The sequence below is a fragment of the Aotus nancymaae genome, unplaced genomic scaffold (genome assembly GCF_030222135.1).
Source record: "Aotus nancymaae isolate 86718 unplaced genomic scaffold, 86718_ANA_hifiasm-v0.15.2.pri h1tg000030l, whole genome shotgun sequence".
In the NCBI taxonomy this organism is placed as follows: Eukaryota; Metazoa; Chordata; class Mammalia; order Primates; family Aotidae; genus Aotus; species Aotus nancymaae.
The window spans coordinates 29,447,963-29,472,376 of NW_026988443.1; the positions used below are offsets into that span (position 1 = coordinate 29,447,963).

Here is a 24,414-nt window from a genome sequence, read left to right on the forward strand (position 1 = left end):
GGAGTTCCAGCCTGGGCAAAATAGGGAAACTCCCATCTTTGCTATATATGTGTGTGTATATATATAGTAAAGATGAAAGTTTCCCTATTTTATAGGGAAACTATTTTCCCTATTTTATATAAACTCCCAACTTTATTATATATATACACATATATATACTATTGTGTGTATACACACATATACACACAATATACTAATATATACATATATATTATATATATTTTGAAATGGAGTCTCACTCTGTTGCCCAGTCTGGAGTGCAGTGATGTGATCTTGGCTCATTGCAACCTCTGCCTCCTGGGTTCAAGCCATTCTCCTGCCTCAGCTACCCGAGTAAGTGAGATTACAGGTGTGAGCTACCATGCCTGGCGTTTTTTTTTTTTTTTTTTTTTTTTTTAAGTAGAGATGGGGTTTCACTATGTTTACCAGGCTGGTCTCCGGTGATTCCCCCCCTTCCCCGCCTCGGCCTCCCAGAGTGCTGGGATTAACAAGCGTGAGCCACCATACCCAGCCTGATTTTCAAATTTCTAACAGACTTTTACTCGGGAGGGTGAGGCAGAATAATCGCTTGAACCTGGAAGGCAGAGGTTGTCCAGCGTGGGTGACAGAGCAAGGCTCCGTCTCAAAGAAAAAAAAAAAAGAAAAAGGAAAACAATTCTTAAATGAATGAATGTGAATGTAGGAGAAAGACAGGGACTGAGGTAGCAAAGGAATACTCCCTTGCAAAATGATGCAGCCTTGGTCAACAGTACCTATTGCGGAGCCACCGTGTCCTTGGCCTGTGGTGTGGGCCGAAACACAGCCCATGGAAAACAAACAGGGCTCCAGCCTTGGACGGAAGGTTTCTATAATCACTTTTAGCTGCATTGTTGTATTTCCATATCCATATCTATTCACTTTTTATGTTACACCTATTGATTTTGAAAATTACATTTTAGTTAAGGAATCTAGTCATTTGCTTAAGTCCCAAATAGGAAGTTCTGACCTAGTGTCAGCAAAACCCCGGATTCACAAGTGTCCCCCATGGCGCTGTTTACCCCCAAACAGCTAAACCCGCCAAATGTTGAGATTCCGGACGAGAGGGGTGCTTGGATGGGGAACCCCCGAAAGAATGGACAGCACGTCCACCAGAGGGTGCTGTGGGGGCAAATTTGTGCCAGGAGGGGAGCTCAACCGGTGACCCTCAGAGTCAGGTAGGCGTAGGGAGTAAATCTCCTTCTTCCTGGTGTTTCCTTCCCACCCCTCGAATCATTGCTGGTCCTCCCCTATACGCGGTTCCTTTTGAATAATTAGCCACTTTCTGGGACTTAAGAAGGGTTTGCTTTTTAAAGACGGCTGGTTTCTGTGGCTAACGCCCAGTGCCTCAGGCCGCCCAGGTCACAGGCCGGCCGGGGGCGGGCGGTGGGTGGGGACCGCTAGGGCGTCAGCGGCCGGGGCGCCGCAGGGGCCGGGAAAGGGTTAACCCGGCTGGGGGAGGGGGAGGCGCGGGCCGCGCCTGCGCTCTACCGCCCTCCATTGTCTCCACGGCGGCGAGGAGCGCCGGCGAGCGCAGCCCGGGACCTAACTGGGCGGCGCGGCTGGCCGGGCCGGCGGCGGCTGGAGCGAGGGCGCAGCGCGACGCGACGCGACGCGACCGCGGCTTCCCGTGCTGCACCTGGCCGCCCAGCCCTGCGGCCAGCCTGAGGTCTGGAGGGGTCCGGGCCGCCGTCCATGGTCGCGGCGTCCTGAGGCGGGGGACGCGCCTGGCGCCCCCGGCCCTCCTCCGCCTCCTCCCGCGGGGCTGGCGGCCTCCTCCGGCGCCTCCCCGCGCCCGCCCGCCGCTCGCAGTCGCCTCCCTCCCTCCTTCCCTGCGGCTCCCCCTGGCTTTCGGAGCCCGGGGGCGGCCTGTGGCGCGCGGAGCCCGCGCCGGACTGCGCCTCTTTGGACCTTGAGGGGAAACATGCATTTGGCTTGGATCGTTTGAAATTCTGAGTTTGGGATCCCCGCCCGCCCTCCCGCCTCTTCTGCCCCGCGGTTTTTTCCTTTTTTCTTTTGCTTTTTTTCCTTTTCTCCCTCCGGGTCTCCTTTTTGACTCCCTCCTCCTTTATGCTCGCCCAGCCCTCCCCCCGCTGCTGAGAAGTGGGGGAGGGTCTCGGCCTCCAGGTTCCCGCCCCACCGGGGCTCGGGCGAGCATGGGGGGCAAGCAGAGCACGGCGGCCCGCTCCCGGGGACCCTTCCCGGGGGTCTCCACCGATGACAGCGCCGTGCCGCCGCCGGGAGGGGCGCCCCATTTCGGGCACTACCGGACGGGCGGCGGGGCCATGGGGCTGCGCAGCCGCTCGGTCAGCTCGGTGGCAGGCATGGGCATGGACCCCAGCACGGCCGGGGGGGTGCCCTTTGGCCTCTACACCCCCGCCTCCCGGGGCACCGGCGACTCCGAGAGGGCTCCCGGCGGTGGAGGGTCCACGTCCGACTCCACCTATGCCCATGGCAATGGTTACCAGGAGACGGGCGGCGGTCACCATAGAGACGGGATGCTGTACCTGGGCTCCCGAGCCTCGCTGGCGGATGCTCTACCTCTGCACATCGGACCCAGGTGGTTCAGCTCGCACAGTGGTGAGTCCGCGGGTGGTGGAGGCCTTGGAGGGAGGGCGCGCCGGGGCGCCCCAAGCCTTCGCGTGCATGCCAAGGTTTGGGAATGTAGTGCACGACCGGGATCTGCCTGTCCCTTTGGTTCCCGATGCCAAGGGATGAATGGGATACCTACCTTCTGGAAGCGAGGCTTTCTGCGAGGCTGCGGAGCCCGGCGTTTTAGGACTCCCGGCGTGTGTTCACTTGTGGAAGGGCAGAGCGAAGCCTGCCTATTGGAGTCCCATTTATTGTCATCACCCTCAGTGAAGAGGTCTTGTCTGGCTGATAGCAAGTCAGCCTGGGTGCTTCCATTCTGCTACTGCAGCACTGTGCCTAGCTCACTGGTAACGGAGAGATGGAGCCAGTTGGAGCAAGCAGTGTCTCCTAAACAGAGTGTGAAAATGAAATAAAATTAGGGGCAAGTGATGCCTGGATTAGGGCTCTCACTCTTGCTGGGAGAGAGAGGTGCCCAGTTTTGCCACCCTGCTGGAGATCTGTTTGAAATGTTCAAAATGGAGCAGTCGGCAGGCGGCTGGCATAGACAGGTGTGGCTGCTGTATGAAGGGCCCGGCCAGCCAAGCTCGCGGGGGCTTTGCAGGACCAGGGCTTCTGTCACCCGTGCTGCATGCAGCAGGCTTGGTTCCACGACTCTCACCTCCCTCCATCTTTTTTCTTCTGCTTCATGCTAAGTACTTGGTCTTCCTGTGAATCTGCATCTTTTTGTAACAGGGAGCCAGTCAAGGTGGGGCATTATTGCCTGATTGTTGGCACATGACTAGGGAAAAGGAAGATTCAAAGAATCTGGATGAATTCATTTTATGAACTTCTGGTGACAAGCCAGCGAAAGGTTGGAGGGGGATTTCCCAGATTCCTACTGGCAGGGCAGAAAAGACCTGGCAGGAGGAAAACAGGTCTGTCTGCTAGGTCAGGCTTCTAGAAAATTGGTCAAAAGGTGTGTGGGGCAGCTATTTGCTAATTGGCAAGTTGAGTGAAGAAGTTACCATCTTCAAATTCTTTTGGGTGAGTTGGGAAAATTTAGATATTGTGTGGGGGAAAGATTTCTCCTGCCTTTAGGGTACTTTATGGAGGCTAGTATCAGTTGGATCACTGTTTTAGCCACTGTGAAACAGGGTTGACTTTTGGGTTATCTCCCCCCTCCCCCACAAATAGCTTGGGGTTTGTTTTCATTTGGTTTGGTTTTTTGTTAATTCTATAAACTTTAATTTGTGAAATAGTGTTGGGGGAGAAGCTGTATTAGTGATTAATTTAGGGTAACACTTAGAAGTAGCTTGTGAATTGTTAGGTTATTTTAATCTCTGAACAGACTTCTGGATATCATTAGAGCTTTTCTGACCTCATCGAACTCTGCCCTGAATGAGATGCAAGACTTGATTGCCTTTGACTCTTTGAGGCATTTGATCAGAATTAGGCGTTTTGAAATTAATAATCTTTCCTATGAAATTTAGTCCAGAGAGTTAGCCATATTTTTGAGATGACAGGTTAAGTGTTTAAAGAACTGTAATGAGTGTCTGGTTTTGAACTGAAAAGCACTATAAGAAGTGTCTCTAAAATTACAGAATTTTGTGTGTTGAAAAACATAAGAGATATGTAGGGAGGAAGAAAGGGGGTTCTTTTTTTGCTAAAATTTCTTAAGTCTGTCTCTTACTAAAAATTTATTTATTCTTATGCTGCCACCAGGTTTCATGCTAGAGTTATGAGCTTATAACTGGATTCCAAAATTTCACTCCTAAGCTGTGAAATCTTAAGTTCTTTCATCCGGTTATGGTAAGGGTAGGGAGAACCACTGACCTGTGATCATACACGAAAGTTGGAGCATATTAATCCTTTAGGGAGAGTGTTGAAAGTGTGTATGGGTGGCTGCTATTAATATTGTAGGTAATCCATTCCTTACTGTGTAGGACCATCATGTCCTTCTGCAAGACATTGAGCATACCTGGCCCCACCTACTAAATGCTGACAGCATCCAGCAGTTCAGTGTGTCACCCCAGAATGTCCCCAAGAACTCCCAAATGCCCTTTGGGGTGTGGGTGGTACCACTCTGATTAAGAACCGCTGCTTTTAGGGATTTCTTGTATTATTCAATAAAGTAATTAGCTTTTTCAGTGCAGTTCATTTGAGATGAGCCTTCGTGTGCAGCAGTGGTTCCATCTCACCTAGAACAGACCATGGGCTCTTCCAGGATGTGTGTTTCCTCTCTTCTTCATTACTGCAAGAAGCAAAACTTGTTTTTGCTTTGGAGCCTTTGAGTAAGGTCTGAGCAGCTTTTGCTCTTGTGTTGTAAGATTAGAAGGGTAAGGATTTCGGTGCACAATTGATTAGATGCCTGGAAGTTGATATGTGATGCTTTTGCTTGTGTTTTCAGGGTGCTTTTGCAACTCTTTATGGGCACAGAAAACAGTTGTCAGTGAAATACGTGAGAGAGTTCATTGTATACGAGGCCTTCTCAGAGAGCAGGGGCTTAGGCTGAGTCTAGAATACTGAAGGGTCCTGGTCCCAGCTCCTCTTCTGAGCAGCTGTGACCTTGGGCAAGACATATCCCCTCTCTGAAGCCTCACCTTTGTTGTTTTTTAAATAGCTGTGATCATCCTCATGAGCGCCAGCCTTGCTCCCCAAATCCTGGAAGAGGAAGCGCTGTAGTCACCTTTGTCTTCTCTAGGTTCCTGGCTTCCCTGTGCTGTGACTGTCAAATATCCCATTCCCTATGCCTGGAATGCTTTTCTGTCCATTCTTCACAGGAATTTCTCTTCCTGATGCCTTAGGGCTCAGAGACTACTCTTAAAAATTGGGCCCTTCTGTTATTCTCTCCAGTCACTCACTTGTTACCTTAATTATTCTGAATATACTTTGTAAGTATTTTATCTGTTTACTTTTTTCTATGTATAGTTTGCCTGAAGTCTAAGCTCCATGACAGCAGTACTGTGTTCCTTGATCCCTGTTGTAGGTCTCGTACTGTGCCTGGCACTCGTGTTTCGAGTACATGAATTTGAGTACTTTGTGTCCGTCATCTCACTTAATCATCACTATAACTGTGCAGTAAGACTGTTCTCCCTCACCCCCATCGTACAGGTAAGGAAACAGATTTGGGGGCGGTTAAGGAACTCACACAAGATCAGGCAGTTAGTCGGTGGTGGAGATGGGACCAGAATGCAGTGTCAGAACGTGGGCTCTTAACCAGTACCCTCTTCTGCCTCTTATCTGAAAACATCAGGAACCCGAGTGGTGTCCTGGAGATTGCGCTGGACCACGAGTCAGAGTGCTGTCTCCTGGTTAGGCGGCTGATTAGCTGTATGACCTGTGACCTTGGGCAAGTGAGTCATTTAACCTCAGAGTCACGGTTTATTCATCTGTAAAATGGAGATGACACCTGTCCTGCTTACCTCTCAGAGTCATCGTGAGGGTCTCGTGAGATCATGTGCACAAAAGCCAAAGGACATCTAAATGGAGAGTGGGGGAGTTCCTGTGGGGGCACTCACTCACAGTTCTCTGCCTTTAATTGCCTCAGATTTTTTTTTCTTTTGAGACAGGGTATCATTCTGTCACCCAGGCTGGAGTGCAGTGGCGAGATCATAGCTCAGTGCAGTCTCGGATCCTGGGCTCAAATGATCCTCCCAGCTTGGCTTCCCAAAGTGCTGGGGCTACAGGCATGAGCCACCTCACCAGGCCTAATCGTCTCAGAATGTGATGGGTGGAGAGGTTTACAGCTGTGCTAGCTGTAGCCCCCAAATGGAATCTGGTTCTGTGTCCTAAAGTCTCACCTGCATTGGTGGGCTGCTTATACTCATAATACTCACCCCGCTGACAAGGGTGGCTTTACAGAAACAGAGTGAGTCCCTTTCCACATTAAAATGTAAGTTTGGCTGTAACCCCTGATGGTTGCCTAGGTGCTATTCTGGAGGCGTGGTCATTCTCTTGTGGTAGTCCTGTTTGTCTCAGAGTATGGATTTCTAAGTGTGGGGTATGAAACATGCAGGATCCACCATGTTGAAAGAAGTTGATGTTTTCTAGGTTCTACTGTAAAATGGCTGGTCATTGAGGGGTTCACTTCAACTTCTTAGTCATATGTATATATACATATGCACGTTCAGAAAAGTCCTAACCATTTTTACTGTCATCAGGCCATCCAGTGAGACTGATCCAAGGTGATTGCATTTTGTTTTCATTATTTATTTAGTTTTTTTGGAGACAGGGTCTTGCTCTGTCGCCCAGGCTAGAGTACTGTGGTGCAATCATGGCTCACTGTAGCCTGAAACTCCAGGGTTCAAGCTGTCTTCCCACCACAGCTTCTGGAGTAGCTGGGACTCAGGTGCGCACCACCACACCTGGCTAATTTCTATACAATCTTTTGTAGAGCTGAGGTCTCACTATGTTGCTTAGGCTGGTCTCAAACTCTGGCCTCAAGCAATCCTCCCACCTCCACCTCCCAAAGTGTTGGGATTATAGGCATGAGCCACCATGCCTGGCCCAAAGTGGCTTTAAATAAGTCTTTGAACATGCTAGCAGGATATCTCTTGGGTTCTATTTTGCTGCCACTGTAGGGTTCTCAAGTGATTTAATTTTCTTTTATTGTTAGCTAATGGGGGAGAGTTGCCAACTCCATTGGAGTGAATCAGAAAGTCTTTGGGCCGCACCATAGCTGTGCTAGAAGTAATGGGCCTTCACGTGGTTTCTGAAGAAGGAAAAGCATTCCGTGGTCTCCAAAGAGCATGATGGGTCTCCTGGCCTGCAAAAGTTCTATTGTTAATGAAAACTTTTTTTTAAAAAAAGCAGAATTTTTAGCTCTTTATTACCTTGAAGGCTATGTTCTTAAAATAGAAAAGTTACCCTGAGGCAAAGATAATTTCTTGAAGGTCATAGTTAACTCTTGCTTACTGAGGTTTGAATGGTGGTGTAAGAAACAGTGGCTTAGCTCTTAAAGCATTTGTTTTATGGGATATGTACATTTTGTTATTAAACAAAGACCCATTTCAGTATGTCATGTCACAACGAATACTTTGAGTCAGGCTATTCTTTTTTTTTAAAGACAGGGTTTTACCATGTTGGTCAGGCTGGTCTTGAACTTCCAACCTTGGGTGATCTGCCTGCCTTGGCTTCCAAAGTGCTTGGATTACAGGCGTGAGCCACCACGCCCGGCCGAGTCAGGCTATTCTTAGCCAAAAAAAAAATGAATCAAGCTCTAGTTCCTTTTGGGAAAAGGAACATGCTTTGTATTTTATGTATGTGGTGTTCACCCCAAGCTTATTGGATGTAGAAATTTTAGTATAGTAGTCCCTCCTTATCTAAGGGGGATTCGTTTCCATACCCACAGTGTATGCCTGAAACCGTGGCTAGTACCTAACATGAACCCTGTATCTACTATCTTTTCCTGTATATACATACCCTTGATCAAGTTTCATTTATAAATTAGGCACTATGAAAGCTCAACAGCAGTAACTGATAATAGAAAAATTATAACAATATGCCGTGGTAAAAGTTATGTGAATGTGTTCTTTCTGTCTCTTTCTCCCCATCTCCAAATACAGTCATGCATTGCTTAATGACAGAGATACTTTCTGAGAAATGGGTGATAAGGGGATTTTGTCACTGGGCAAACATCATAGGGTGTAGTTACACAGACCTAGATGGTATTGCCTGCTACATACCTAGGTTAGATGTTGCTCCTAGTGCTCCTGTGCTACAAACCTGTGCAACATGTGACTGTACTGAACACTTAGCAATTGTAATACAGTTGTAAGTATTTGTGTGTCTAAACATAGAAAAGGTACAATAAAAATACGGTATATAGTCTTATGGGATCACCATCATGTATGCAGTTGGTTGTTGACCCATGCATGTTGGGCGGTGCATGATGGTATCTTAGTATTTCAGACCTCAGTTGACCACAGGTAACTGAAACTAAGGAAAGTGAGTACTCCTTTGCCTTGGGGAAAGGGGTACTGCTGTATACCCAGTTATAAAACTAAATTTCAATTTTGACAGCTTCAAAATTGGAAAAGCTTCATAGGGTAGTGGTGTTAACTTAAATGGGATATATATATATTTTTTCTTTTTTTGAGACGGAGTTTCGCTCTTGTTACCCAGGCTGGAGTGCAATGGCGCGATCTTGGCTCACCGCAACCTCCGCCTCCTGGGTTCAAGCAATTCTCCTGCCTCAGCCTCCTGAGTAGCTGGGACTACAGGCATGCGCCACCATGCCCAGCTAATTTTTGTATTTTTAGTAGAGACGGGGTTTCACCATGCTGACCAGGATGGTCTCAATCTCTTGACCTCGTGATCCACCCGCCTCGGCCTCCCAAAGTGCTGGGATTATAGGCATGAGCCACTGCGCCTGGCCCAATTTTTGTGTTTTTAGTAGAGACAGAATTTTACCATGTTGGCCAGGCTGGTCCCGAACTCCTGACCTCAGGCAGTCCACCCACCTCAGCCTTCCAAAGTGCTAAGATTACAGGCATGAGCCACTGCGCCCTGGCTATCTCAGTCCATTAGAATGATGAGTGCATATAAATGTCAATCTGTTTCTTTTCCAAGCATTCTCATGGCCTAGTCTGAATCAGATGGTTCATAGTAATTACCATGGGTTTAGTTTTGAGTATGAGAAGGGAATTCTTAGAGACTCAGCAGTTTTCACTTCTGAATCTTATATTCTCACTAGAACTCAGGTTTATCCTTGAATCCTGCAGTTGGGTTTCTGTCCTTTATGTGCTGTGTGGATGAAGAATGAGTTGTATGTATGAGTGAATAACCTGAAGACAGCTTTCAGGTGTGAAGCAAATAATCAAGTTTAATCTTTTTATTTTTATTTTTATTTTTAAAGCAGGGTCTCGGTCTGTTCAGGCTGGAGTGCAGTGGTACAGTTAGGCTCACTGCAGCCTCAACCTGCAGGGCTCAAGCGATCCTCCTTCCTCAGCCTCCTGAGTAGGGGACTGCAGGCGTATGCTGCTGCGCCCGGCTAATATTTAATCTTATGTAGGCGGGATCTCCTTCTTTTTGCTTGGGCTGGTCTTAAATTCCTAGGCTCGAGTGATCCTCCTGCCTCGGCCTCCTAAAGTGCTGGGATTATAGGTATGAGCCACCATGCCAGGCCCCACATTTAATCTTAAAGCAGCAGTTAGCTGAAATTGTTTCTAGATAATGAAATGGTTTACCTGGAGACCTCCCTAGAATTGTTAGTCTTGAGCATACAGCTTTCTTCTGTTGGGAGAAAGGAGGAAGGAAGAATTCACTGGATCCCTGTAAACTCCAAGTTAGGGGAGGCATGATAAGAATTTATAGTGCACTCTTGGATCTGTAACAAGAAGGAGGCAGATACAGACAAGAGCTCTCCTAATTTCCATGAATGGTTCAAAAAGGTTCTTAAACCTAACGGTGCCCAATATTCTCTAAGGAGGTAGTTAACAATGCAAATAAGGGGGGACCCCACTCCCAGAATTCAGGAGCTGGATCCCAAGAATCTAAGTTTGTAACAAATGAATATGAAGGCAAGTAAGAAGACCTTCTACATCTGAAACTCAACTCCACCAGGCATTTAGTTTTTCTCTTCCCCAAGCAGAAAAGTAAACTCTGAATTTTTTTTTTTTTTGGTATGTTCATTAGTTTTCTTTTCATTAATTTTTTTCTTTTTATTCTTTTTTAGAGAAAGGTTTTTCTTCTGTTGGCCAGGCTAGAGTGCAATAGCAAGATCATGCTCACTGCAGCCTGGAACTCCTGGTCTCAAGCAATTCTCTTGCCTTAGCCTCTGGAGTAGCTGGGGCTACGGAGGCCATGCTACCATACCCAGATAATTTGTTTGTTTGTTTGTTTGATTGTTTTTTTAAAGACGGGGGTTTCACCATGTTGGTCAGGCTGATCTTGAACTCCCGACCTCAGGTGATCCGCCTGCCTTGGCCTCCAAAGTGCTTGGATTACAGGTGTGAACCACCAAGCCCGGCCGACCCAGATAATTTTTTTTACTTCTTTTTTTGGTAGAGAAGGGATCTCACTATGTTGCCCAGGCTTGTCTTGAACTCCTGGCCTCAAGTGAGCCTCCCACCTCAGCTTCCCAAAACACTGGGATTATAGGCATGAAGCCACTGTGCCTGGCCTTTATTTTCAGTATTTCTAGTCAGGTGTTTTCTAAGCAATCTCTACAGCTCTCAGAGGGTAGCTTCAACCAGGAACTACATTGTTGGCTATTTGATGATTTTCTTTTACATGGGACTAAGCATTATCACCTACTTATAGGCCCAGGCCAATCTGCCTTTGTCTGAGAATTGAAGTTGCTCTAATCAGAAGGTAATAGTGTCAGTGTCCCCTTTCCTTCTGTGCTTGTCTTCCTCTTGACTTTTCTTCTTTGGCTGCTGGTGCTACAGAAGGGCTTCCTGAGTTAACCTCTTTCCTACATCCCCAGCCAGGTGGCTAGATAGCTCAAGAGCTTAGGATGAATCTAGAGAGGTTGGAAGACCTGTTTTTCCTTTTCTCTGACTGACCCAAAAGTATAAGACTTTTTTTTCTCTTTTTTTGAGATGGAGTCTTGCTCTGTCATCCAGGCTGGAGTGCAGTGGCACGATCTCGGCTCACTGCAACCTCCACCTCCTGGGTCAAGAGATTCTTTTGCCTCAGCTTCCCAAGTAGCTGGGGCTACAGGCGCCTGTCACCATGCCGGGCTAATTTTTGTATTTTTAGTAGAGACGGAGTTTCACCATATTGGCCAGGCGGGTCTTGAACTCCTGAGCTTGTCATCCGCCCACCTCAGCCTCCCAAAGTGCTGGGATTACAGGTGTGAGTCACTGCGCCCTATTAGACTTTATTTTCTTTGTGTGTAATGATCTGTTGAACAAAAACGTTCATTTATTCCATTGATAGCCTCCGGTATACCAGGACCTATGGTAGGTGCTGAGCATGTATATTTATTACAGAGCGATTAACTTATTTTGTTCTTTCCAAGAATCTTTGCTTCCTCACTCCTTAAGAGTCTGAATATTTTAGCTTGTGGGAGATTTTACCTTTTTCATCAACTCCTCTGTTGAATAAACAAATAAATGTAGGTATTTGTCCATGAGGCTCCTGCAAGGATATACTTCTTCTCTTTACTCAATTTTTTCCAAAGCCCTGTTTCTGGGCTGAAGCCGATGATCTTTTCTTTGTGGTTCCAGCCAAGTACCTACGAAGAAATTCCTCATATGTCTCAGTATAAGGGGTCCTGTGTCCTCTCAGTGAGAATAACAAAAGAAAAACTGATTTTCAAACTCTTCATGTGCATCTTTGATTTCAGTATCTTTGTCATCCCTAGAGCCACTTTTTTTTCTGGTCATTGAACACTATTTTCTAGAAGCATGATTCACCACTTCTTAAATCTGTCTCTGTAAAATTTATCCTAAGCTACAAATACCCATAAGGAAATTTCCTCCTTGGTATTATAAGTCTGTGTCTCTGAGCTTCACAACATCTATGCTTCTGTGCTGGCTCCACCAGCCCCACCTCTCCAGTTGTTGTTTCTTTAACTGTCATAAAATAAATATAACAAAATTTGCTGTCTTAATCGTTTTTAAGTGTACAGTTCAGTGGCACTCTAAGTACTGTATGTAAGCGGTATCATACAGTGTTTGTTTTTTTGTGGCTGTCCTATTTTACTTCGCATAATGTCCATCCCCATTGTAGTGTATTTCAGAATTTTCCTTCTTTTAAAGGTTGAATCGTATTCCATTGTCTGTAAACCACATTTTGCTTTTCTATTCATCTGTTGCTGGACACTTGGGTTGCTTCTACATTTTAGCTATTGTAAATAGCTGTAATTCAGTGTTAGAAATGTGAATTCTCTTAAACCTCTTCAAGACCTTGCTTTCAGTTCTTTTGAGGATATACCCAGAAGTGGAATTGTTCCATCATTTGGTGATTCTATTTTTAATTTTTAAGGAACCACCATACCGTTTTCCACAGCAGCTGCACCGTTGTATATTCCTACCAACAGTGCCCAGGCTTCCAGTTTCTCCACATCCTTGCCAATACTTGTAATTTCCTGTTTTTTTTTTCATAGTAGCCATCTTAATGGATGTGAGGTAGTATCATTTGTGTTTTCATTTGCGTTTCTCTAATTAGTGATGTTGAGCATCTTTTCATGTGTTTATTGGCCATTTGATATTTTTGGAGAAATACCTATTTGTGTGTCCATTTTTGAATCAGATTGGTTTTTTTCTTTTTTTCTTTTTCTTTTTTTTTTTTTTTCTTTTGAGACCAAGTCTCTCTCTGTTGCCCAGGCTGGAGTGCAGTGGCACGATCTCGACTCACTGCAATCTCTACCTCCCAGGTTCTAGTGATTCCCCTGCCTCATCCTCCTGCGTAGCTGGGACTACACGCACGTACCACCACGACTGGCTGATTTTTGTATTTAGTAGAGATGGGGTTTCACCATGTTGGCCGGGATGGTCTCGATTTGACCTCGTGATCCACCCTCCTCAGTCTCCCAAAGTGCTGGGATTACAGGCGTGAGCTACTGCGCCGGCCACTTTTTTCTTTTCTTTTCTTTTGAGGCGGAGTTTTGCTTTGTCACCGAGGCTCGAGTGCAGTGGTGTGATATTGGCTAATACAACCTCCGCCCCTTGGGTTCAAGTGATTCTCCTACCTCAGCCTCTGGAGAAGCTGGGATTATAGGCGCCTGACACCATGCCCGGCCAGTGTTTGTATTTTTAGTAGAGATGGATTTCATCATGTTGGCCAGGCTGGTCTCAAATTCTTGGCCTCAGGTGATCTACCTGCTTCAGCCTCCCAACGTGCTGGGATTATAGGTGTGAGCCACCGCACCTGGACTGGGTTGCTTTTTTCTTTTGTTGTTGTTTATTTTAGTGCAGTCTTAAGACACTTTTAAAGCCTTGTTTATGATAGCCAACACTAGTGACTGTAATGTATTCCCCTCAGGAATAAGTAATAAATCTGTGTTATATTTGAGTACATTTTGCTCAAAATAAAGAATTTAACAAATTGTTTCATGCTGAGAGACTTTATGAGTACTTTGGCTGTCGGCAGTGCCTTAATTTCAGAAGGATAATTTTTGGAGAAACTTAACCTCGTATTTAGGCATGTATGGTCTGTCATCTTGGTCTCAGTGAATCAGACTTGTCATAGCAGTGCGCTGACTTTCTCATTGGTAGTAGCTTGAGCCCTCTGAAAAGTATAATTAATCCATGCTTCACAAAGAGTTGCTCTGAAATTAATCACCTCTGTACTGTACTCTGTGTGTGTGTATGTATTTTTTTTAGACACACTCTCACTCTGTCACAAGGCTGGAGAGCAGTGGCATGATCTGGGCTCACTGCAACCTCTGCCTCCCGGGTTCAAGCGATTCTTGTGCCTCAGCCTCCGGAGTAACTGGGACTATAGGCGCATGCCACCGCACCTGGCTAACTTTTGTATTTTTAGTAGAGACGGGGTTTCACTATGTTGGCGAGGATGGTCTCCATCTCTTGACTTAATGATCCGCTCACCTCAGACTCCCAAAGTGCTGGGATTACAGGCGTGAGCCACCATGCCCGGCTGGGAGAAGCATTAATTTAGAGTCAGGGACAAAGGTAGAGGAACCCAAGCTCCCAAGGCTCATCTGATGTGGTGATTTTGCCCATACTTCTTAGCTTTTTGGAGATCTTTTCATTTGTTTCCATCTTAAATAACCTTTTCCCTGTGGAGAAGTGCCTTTTTTGGAGAGAGCCATTAAGATTCTTTTATCCTGCTGCCTGCCTGGGTATTCTGGGAATCCTACAAGGATTTGAGGAAGCTCTTGGGATTCCAACCTGACAAATTAGTTTTCTGTAATATTGTTCTAGTCCATTTAGATTATTTACACACTCAAAAGTATAACACCATTTAAGTCAGCTTTTCAAAGAAACTTTTATTTTTTGATTAAAAACAAACTTTTGTCAGAGACAGGGTCTCCCTACATTGCTCAGGCTGGACATGAACTCCTGGGCTTAAGACATCCTCCCACCCCAGCCTCCTGAGTAGCTGGGACTGTGGGCACATGCCACCTCTCCTGGCCAAAGACACTTTTTTATAGCTCTGCCTGCTGCTTTAACAAGTATCCCTAAATACTCATGTACATCATATATTATTAGATTTCCTCAACTCTGGTTAGCTATGACTGAAAAGTTCATACCATTGCAGTCAGTGCCGTGGAAAGCTATAGGCAAGTCTTCAGACCTGTGATGAGGGCTGACTTGCAAGCTAGCTGCCTTCCATCTTAATATCTGACAAGCCCAGTCATGTTGGCTGCATTTAATTCATCCATTTCCTACCTTCTTTCTCAACCCAGAGGGCAAGTGCAACACAAAAGGATAGTGAATCTAAATGTCTCCAGTATTTTGAGGTATAGGAATCTCCTCTGAAGTGGCAGACCTTTGAAAAATAGTATTATGAGCTGTTCTGTTTTGCTGTGGCTTTGGAAAACCTTTGGATTCCTCTGCTGAAAATTTGTTTGAAAAAAAAATCTTTTTAATGAAACAGTGTGAGTCACAAAGCAGCCACCCCTTCTCATAATAGCATTTCTCACCAGGGGAATTTTTGGTAGCTGTTGGGGGAGGGATTTGAGTAGGTTGTGGATGATAAATCCCTTGGGGGGAACATAACCAAAGGCTGCCATATCAGAACGCTGGTGCTTTCCATGCTGACACCAAGCCCTGAATTCAAAGTGCAGGACAGCAGAATAGAACAGAGAAGCCTGTGCTCAGTGAATCGCTGCAGTAGCATGACCAGTGAAACTGGAGTTTCAATTAAAACACCATTGTAGTGTAAAAGGATCATAAAATGCAGGGAGTACTTGTGTTAGAGAGCCAGAAGCCATTTATAGGAAGAACATCAGCTTTCTGGATTAAAGGATGGCTGTAGACGTAATGATAAGAATCTAAAGGTCATGAGGAATTTCTTTACTGTTTTTGCCTCCCTTTTCCATATGGTCATCTTGGTGCTTGGCACTGATCATGGCACACTTTACAAAGAGTGGATTCATACAAGGTCATCTGTGCTTTTCTAAGATTTTAGGTCTAAAGCATTTAGAGTGGCGCCCAGAGGAAATGCCACCCAGTCAGCCTCCTTGGAGGATAGTGAAAAGGAAACACTTAGGGATACTGAGAGCTTAGAACAAGCCAGGATTATGATGTCAAACCTCAATTGCCTGTCCTAAACTTCTCTGCCAACCTAGCCTGAGTTTTAACTGTTTTCAACTTCATTGATTTACAGTTTCTCTGGACTCATGTCTGAACCACTATCTTAGGTAAGCTACAGACACCGGAAGGGCTGAAAGGTTATTAAAAGTGTGTTAAGATTTGCTTTCCTTTGGAAAGTCATGACTGTATCCATTCTGTGTTTTCCTGGCTTTGTACTTTTCTTCAAAGGCTCTTATGGGTTCCAGGTCTCCAGAGCTCAATAAAGGGGAAACAGGAAGTGAGCATTTGATGCATAAGAGCCAGCAAAACAAAATAGAGAAAAGGCTACAAGCATGGAATTGGGAGAGAGAATTGTGGGAGAGAGTTTTCTTGAAGGTATGAGGTCTGTAGGATTACAGACATATCCTTCAACAATGGCGTTTAACTCCTTCAAACAAGGAAAAAGCAGTTAGGAACCTCTGTTCAGAAATGACAAATCTTTCTTAGGTTACGTAGTAGAGGTTCAACACTTTAATATGATGGCATACAAGTAATTATAAAGTATCTTTTGCCTAAGGAGTTCAGAACACGTCGGAAAAGTGATGATCACCTTTATAAAGGATTAAAAATTGCTTCTCTATCTCTACTTGAGGGCCCACAGGGTGAATTTAAGTCTTATCATGAGTTCCAGCCTGGAGCCCTGACTCTTACTTTTTCGGTTCATTCACTTTTTTTTTTGCGATGGAATCTCAGTCTATCACCAGGCTTGGAGTGCTGTGGTGCGATCTTGGCTCACTGCAACCTCCGCCCTCGGAGTTCAGGCAATTCTCCTGCCTCAGCCTCTGTACTAGCTGGGATTACAGGCGAGTGCCACCACGCCCAGCTATTTTTTGTTTTTTAGTAGGGACAGGGTTTCATCATGTTGGTCAGGCTGGTCTTGACTCCTGGTCTTAGGTGATCCACCTGCCTCAGCCTCCCAAAGCCTCCCAAAGTGCTGGGATTATAGGCATGAGCCACCGCGCCCAGCCTGGAAGAATTAGTATTATTTTTGAGATCCTTGTAGTGTAGGCAGAGTCTCGCTCTGTCATCCAGGCTCGAGTGCAATGGTGCAATCTTGCTCACTGCAACCTTTGCCTCCCAGGTACAAATGATTCTCCTGCCTCAGCCTCCCGAGTAGCTGGGATTACAGACGTGCGTCACCACGCCTAGCTAATTTTTTTTTTTTTTTTCTTACTACAGACAGGGTTTCACCATATTGGCCAGGCTGGTCTCAAACTCCTGACCTCGTGATCTGCCTGCCTTCGCCTCCCGAAGTGTTAGGATTACAAGCATAAGCCACCACGCCTGGCCCTGGAATTATATTTATATATGTGTATATACATATGTTTTGAGATGGAGACTTGCTCTGTTGCCAGGTTGGAGTGCAGTGGCGTGATCTCACCTCACTGCTGCCTCTGTGTCCCGGGTTCAAGCGATTCCCCTGCCTCAGCCTCCTGAGTAGCTGGGACCACAGGCATGCACTACCACTCCCTGCTAATTTTTTTGTATTTTAGTACAGATGGGGTTTCACCATGACCAGGATGGTCTCCATCTCGACCTGGTAATTCACCTGCCTCAGCCTCCCAAAGTGCTGGGATTACAGGCGTGAGCCACTGCCCCCAGCCCGGAATTGTATTTTTTTAATGAAATATTTTAGGCATTCAAAAGAGATAATACACTCACCTACTAAGCAGATTAATACATAAAACATTACAGTCACAATTGTACGTACCGTGGCCTATTCCCATTTTCTCCTTCCCTCCCCAAAGGGAACAACTGCCGTGACTTGTGTTTCTCCTGCCATATATGTTCATGCTTTTGCTCCATGTATCTATCCAAAACAGCATTTGTTTTATTTAAACTTTATGTAAATTGTACAGACATGGAAGGAGAAAGTATTATGAGGTGTGTGTGTATATATACTACCTCAAAATGGAGGTAGTATATAAATTCATTTTACTATTTACTGCCATAGCATATTTATTTTCACTCTTATACTCTATTGTGTGACTATGCCACATACATATATCACTATTTATTGATCCATTCTGTTATCAGTGGATTTTGAAGTTACTTTTAGTTCTTTGAAACTTTTGTTTCCTTACATACTTGAATGAGTTTTTCTGGAGTACATCCTTAGTCATAAAATAGTGGGGTTACAGATTGTGTGTGTGTGTGTGTATGTGTGTGTATGTGTATCTTCAACCATAATTAAATATTCCCCAGTATATCCCCAATATGCTTATACTAGTTTACACTCCTGAAATAATATATTTTTGTTTGTTCTTTATCCTTGCCAAAATTTGATATTGTCAAACCTTAATTTTTGGCAAGCTCTAGTGGGTGTACTGGTATATTATTGTGATTTTATTTATTTATATATTTGAAAATATATATTTATCTATAATATATTAATATTGTATGTTTAATCATTGTGTTTCCTCTTCTGTGAAATGCTTGCTCATGTCTCTGACTCATGTTTATATTGGGTGGTTTAGCTTTTTCTTACCGGTTTGTACAAATTTATTTTTGTTTTGTCTGTGGATAGTAATTCTTTGTTGTTGTATGTAATGTAGATGTGTCTTCTTTCAGTTTGTGGCTTCTCTCTTTATTCTCTTTGTGATTTCTTATGGTTACTTAATTTTAATATAACTGAATATTCAAGTATTTTCTCTAATGGCTTATGCATTTTGTGTGTTGAGAAACATTTTATTTACCTGAGATCATAAAAATATTGTTTTCTTCTAAAAGTTGTAAAAATTTGCCTTTTGTATTTCACTCCTTAATCAATGGATACTTTTTAAAAAAATTATTCATTTATTTAGTTTCAAGACAGGATCTCACTCTGTTTCCCAGACTGGAAAGTAGTGGCGTGATCACACTTACTGCTGCCTGAAACTCCTGGACTCAGTTGGTCCTCCCACTTCAGTCTCCTGGGTAACTGGGACTACAGATGTGCACTGCCACATCCAGCTGTTTCAAAGTACTGGGATTATAGGTGTAAGCCACAGCTCCCAGTCTATAAATACATTTGAATGGGGCAAGATAGGGATATATTTTTCTTTTTCCAAATGAGTGGCCAGCTCTCTCAGCAGTATTTGAGGAGTAGTAAAGTCATTTGTTTTTGTGCTAATACTCTTTTATTTTTATTTGTTTATTTTTTTGAGATGGAGTCTCACTCTGTTGCCCAGGCTGGAGTGCAGTGGTGCTGTCTTGTCTCACTGCAACCTCTGCTTCCCGGGTTCAAACAGTTCTCCCACCTCAGCCTCCCAAGTAGCTGGGATTACAGGTGCATGCCACCATGTCCTGCTAATTTTTTGTATTTTTAGTAGAGACAGGGTCTCATCATGTTGGCCAGGCTGGTCTTGAACTCCTGACCTCAAGTGATCTGCCCACCTTGGCCTCCCAAGGTGGTGGGATTGCTGGAGCATGAGCCATTGTGCCCAGCCTGTTTTTATTTTTTGAGACAGAGTCTCGCTCTGTCGCCCAGACTGGAGTACAGTGGCATGATCTTGGCTCACTGCAACCTCTGCCTCCCTGGTTCAAGCAATTCTTCGCCTCAGCTTCCCGAGTAGCTGGGACTTCAGGAACCTGTCACCATACCTGGCTAATTTTTGTATTTTTAGTAGAGATGGGGTTTCACCATATTGGTCTCGAACTCCTGACCTCAGGTGATTCACCTGCCTCGACCTCCCAAAGTGTTGGGATTGGATTACAGGTGTCAGCCACGCCCAGCCTACTCTTTTATTTACTATAGTTTTATGTTAGGTTTTGCTTTGTGGAAAGACAGAACTGTGTTGGCTAACTGAATCTTTCTAAGGGACAAATAAGGGAATCCAGATAGAATAACACAATGAAGTACAGAGTACCAAGAACTGCTGTGTTTATAGCTGGTATTCTTTTTTGATGACAGGACATCTGGCAAACCCACCTTAATGGGCAGTTTCAATTTTTTCCCCTACTATATTGCACAAACAATAATATTTCCTGATGTCTTTGTATTGCAAACAGCAGAGTAAACAGTTCTGTATGTTACAGACAACAACAGTAAAATAACAAAAACTTGTTAGCTATTTTTGGCACTTTGTGCTTCCAGATAAATTTTAGAATTAGCTTTGTTAACTTTCTGTGAGGAGAAAAAACTGTTAGGATATTTATTAGAATTATGTTGAGTTTATTAATAAGCCAGATTTGCAAATTTGGGCTTATCCATGAATCTGATAGAATGGATTTACAGATACAAAAATAAAAATTTTAAAGATTTTATTTACATTTAAAATTTTTTGAAATAATTTTAGACTTACAGAGAAGTTGCAGAACTTATACAAATAAATATTACATATCCATCTCCCAGAATTCTCAAATGTTATCAGAAAGCCAAATTGTTGACATCCAATACATTCTTGAGTCTGCAAAGCAGCTTAAGATCTTAATAAATACAACTTCTCAAGTTTAAGAAATCTATATTGACTTGCTCCTGGGAATGGGTGAACCATGTGATCTTAAAAGTGACATGGTGTCACTTAGGCTAGGCCTAAGACTGAGATCTCTATCATTGTTGGTCTGTATCCTTATGTGAACAGAAATAAATCCACCTGCCACCCTTTGCTCCCAAGGTACTCTGATCCAATCTGTCGAAAACGGGGTTTCTTAGACAGTTGTAGGCTAGAGAATTCAGATTAAGTTGGCCTCAGGATGACACACAAGAATGGCTTCTGGAAGTTTGGCTCAACTGAGCCAGAGATGCCTTTATTGGAGGAATGGGACACCCTCTCTTGGGAGAGGCAGTATACGGTAGTAGTTAAGGTCACCGTAACAACTTGTGTCTTAATTTCTTTACCTCTAAAGTGAAGCTAACACTAATAGCAATATCTACCATATAAGACTCTTTCATATTAAATGAGTTGATAGCATATCCACAACACTCAGAACAGTGCCCAGCAAGTAGTAAGTGATCAGTAAATGTAAGCTATTAATATTTAATGTCACTGGATAAAGCTTTATGATTTTTTAAAGATCTTGAATTCCTTTTGTTAGATTTATCACTAGATACCCTATAGTTTTTTCATCCTTACCGTCAACAATAGCTCTTAAAATTTTTTATAATTGTTTCAGGTTTTTTTTCTTTTTCTTTTTTTTTTGAAAAGGAATTTCGCTCTTGTTACCCAGGCTAGAGTGCAATGGCGCGATCTCAGCTCACCGCAACCTCCGCCTCCTGGGTTCAGGCAATTCTCCTGCCTCAGTCTCCTGAGTAGCTGGGATTACAGGCACGCGCCACCATGCCCAGCTCATTTTTTGTATTTTTAGTAGAGATGGGGTTTCACCATGTTGACCGGGATGGTCTCGATCTCTTGACCTCATGATCCACCCGCCTTGGCCTCCCAAAGTGCTGGGATTACAGGCGTGAGCCACTGCGCGCGGCCCCTCTCAGGTTTCTTGTTAATGTTCAGCAGACTTGCTGAACTCTTGTAGGTTTCATAGTTTTAATGAGGAGCATTGACAGAAAATTCAGAGAATCACACCCTTTGCAAATAATGACTGGTTTGTTTTCTCTTTTCTAATCTTCTTTTGTATCACTTCTCTTTCTTATTTTAAGATTGCCGGCTAGTTCCTCCAGTAAAAACCATGTTAGAATCTATCATCATGGGAATCCTTATTTTTCTCCTGCTTTTTAAGGGAATGTTTCCTGATTTTGGAAGCATCACATGTGTTTTTGGTAGATTTCCTTTATTCTCTTTTATTCCTACTTTGCTAAATTATCACGAACAGTAATTTTATCAATAATTTTCCTTGTATTTATTCAGATGATCATCTAGTCTTTCTCCTTTCAGTGGTAAATGATTTGGATTATGTTAGTAGATTTTCTAATGTTAAACTATCCTTATATTCTTGAAATGAATCCTACTTGGTTGTGATGTATTCTTTTTTTTGTACATTTCCAGATTTAATATGTTAATATTCTCCTTTGGATTTTGGCACGTATGTCATAAAATTTCACTCATAATTTTGTCACACTGTCTTTTTCTTCTCTTATTAAGATTAATAAGGCCAGGCACAATGGCTCACACCTGTAATCCCAGCACTTTGGCAGGTTGAGGTGGGTGGATCACTTGAGGTCAGAAGTTGAAGACCAGCCTGGCCAACATACTGAAACCCCATCTATACTGAAAATATAAAAATTAGCCATGCGTGGTGGCGTGTGCCTGTAATTCCAGCTACTCAGGAAGCTGAGGCAGAAGAATCGCTTGAATCCAGGAGGCAGAGGTTGCAGTGAGCCGTGATGGTGCCACTGTACTCCAGCCTGGGAAACAGAGTGAGACTTTGTCTCAAAAAACAAAACAAAGAAGCAAAAAGATTAATATAGCATGTTTTTTTTGTAGAGACTACTATGGGTTTTTTTGTAGAGACTTCTATGTCCCTAAGGCTGGTCGTGAACTCCCAGACTCAAGTGATCTTCTCACCCTGGCTTCCCAAAGTGCTGAGCTTACAGGCATGAGCCACCGTGCCTGACCAAATATAGCTTTTTATTTATTTTCTTGAGACATGGTCTTTCTCTGTTGCCCAGGCTGGAGTGCAAAGGTGTAATTGTAATAATTTCATTTTTTTTAAAAGTTGGCCTTTAACTTAATTGCATTATAGTCACAGAGCAGTCTGTATGATACTGTTTGGTTTTTATTGATACTTAATTTGTGTCATACTACATGGTAAGTTTTCATAAACATTTCATTTGTTCTTGAGACGTTTGTATAACAAATGTTGGGTGAGGGGGCCTGGGTAGTGCAAACAAACAAAAATGTTGGGTGAAGTTTTATTCTGTATATCCTTAGATCAAGCTTATCAGTTGTATTGTCCAGATCTTCCATATCTTACCAACTTTTGGTGTTTTTTTGTTTTGTTTGTTTGTTTTTTGAGACTGGGTCTTGCTTGTTGCCCAGACCAAAGTGCAGTGGCACAGTAATGGCTTACTGCAGCCTCAAACTCTTGGACTCAAGCAGTCCTTCTGCCTCAGCCGCCAAGTAGCTAGAACCACAGGCATGTGCCACCACACCCAGCTAATTTTTATGTTTTTTGTAGAGATGGGGGTTCACCATGTTGCCCAGGCTGGGCTCAGGTGATGCTCCTACCTTGACCTCCCAAAGTGCTGGGATTACAGGTGTGAGCCACTGTGCCTTGCCAGGTGTTCTTGATCTAACAATTCTGGAAAGAGCTATATTAAAGTTTTTTTTTTTAATGACTAATTTGTCAACTTCTCCGTCATTTTGTCAAATGTGTCTGCATATAATTTGAAGTTCTCTTAAATGAATAGTTGTTTAAAATTGTTTTCTGGAGAATTGTAGAGAGCATCTTTATCCCTAACAGTACTTTCTCTCTTGGTCTTTTTTGTCTGATATTAATGTTAGCTTTCTTTTCGTGAATAGTTGTCTGGTACATCTTTTCTTATCCCCTTTCTTTCAGTGTCTGTGTCCTAATATCTTAGGTGTATCTCCTGGAAATGACATAAAGTTAGATTTTTTTCCAGCCTATTCTGAGACTGTCTTTTGATTGGCATGTTTAACCCATTTAAAAGTATTACGATTACAATTATGTATTATCTTAATATTTCATTTAATATCTTACATAATTTATTTAATATCATTAAATACATTATTATTTCATATCTTACTTTGTGCTGTTGACCATGTTTTGTTTGCATTTTTCTCCTTTAGGGTCTTCTCTTAGGATTTCTTTATCCTACCATCTGGAAACTTTCAGTTCTGTTAGAGGCTACTCTTAAATTTTTGGCTTGCATACTTCAATAAAATCTTAAAGTTAAATCAATGTCTCTACTCTCTTCCCAAATAGAAACCCACAGTTTGCCTTACGTATTACTGTGGATCAGTATTATAATTCCACTTTCCTCCCCCCACCCCAGACGGAGTTTTGCTCTTGTTGCCCAGGCTGGGGTGCAGTGGCGCAATCTCAGCTTACTGCAACCTCCGCCTCCTGGGTTCAAGCAGTTCTCCTGCCTCAGCCTCCCAAGTAGCTGGGACTATAAGCATGTGCCACCATGCCCAGCTAATTTTTGTATTTTTAGTAGCAATGGGGTTTCACCACATTGGCCAGGCTGATCTCGAACTCCTGATGACCTCAAGTGATCCGCCCGCCTTGGCCTCCCAAAGTGCCAGGATTACAGGTGTGAGCCATTGTGCCCGGCCTTCCACTTTGTTTTTATACCCTGGAATTAGTTCTTGCTATTCTTATTTGATGCAGTCTGCTTATTTGGATTCACTCATCTGCATGTCAACTTCTTTGCTTTCCCTTCCTTCTTTCATCATACTTCATCCTTTTGAGTTAAATTTCCTTCTACTAGAGGTAGGCTTTAACATTGTTTCTTAGTGAGAGTCTATTAGTGCTAAACTCTTTTTGCTTGCCTAAAAGTGTTTTTATTTGTCATAACTATTGCATAATATAGCTGGATATAAAAGTCTGGGTTGGCAGTTAGTTTTTCTCAGCAATTAGATGATGTTATTCTGTTTCATTATCTTCTACTTTTGATATTGCAGTTGAAAAGTCTACTTCTCAACTCTTAATGTTTTTTTCTCTTGGCTATTTTTTTTTTTTTTGAGACGGAGTTTAGCTCTTGTTACCCAGGCTGGAGCAC

The 24,414-nt window shown here is 43.6% G+C and overlaps 1 protein-coding gene across 4 annotated transcripts in view; it reads left to right on the forward strand.

Moving 5' to 3' along the window:
• The first annotated feature begins 1,514 nt into the window (after window positions 1–1,514).
• Window positions 1,515–24,414, forward strand: part of ZNRF1 (zinc and ring finger 1) — a 118,886-nt gene continuing 95,986 nt past the window's right edge. For 3 of the 4 annotated variants that reach the window (XM_064383319.1, XM_064383321.1, XM_064383320.1), the window contains exon 1: window positions 1,960–2,595. In XM_064383319.1, the coding sequence (XP_064239389.1) occupies window positions 2,172–2,595 (424 nt within the window). In that variant the 5' untranslated portion in view covers window positions 1,960–2,171. Of the gene's footprint in view, window positions 2,596–24,414 lie in introns of all 4 variants that reach the window. The other variant, XM_012437393.3, reaches the window with a different exon arrangement.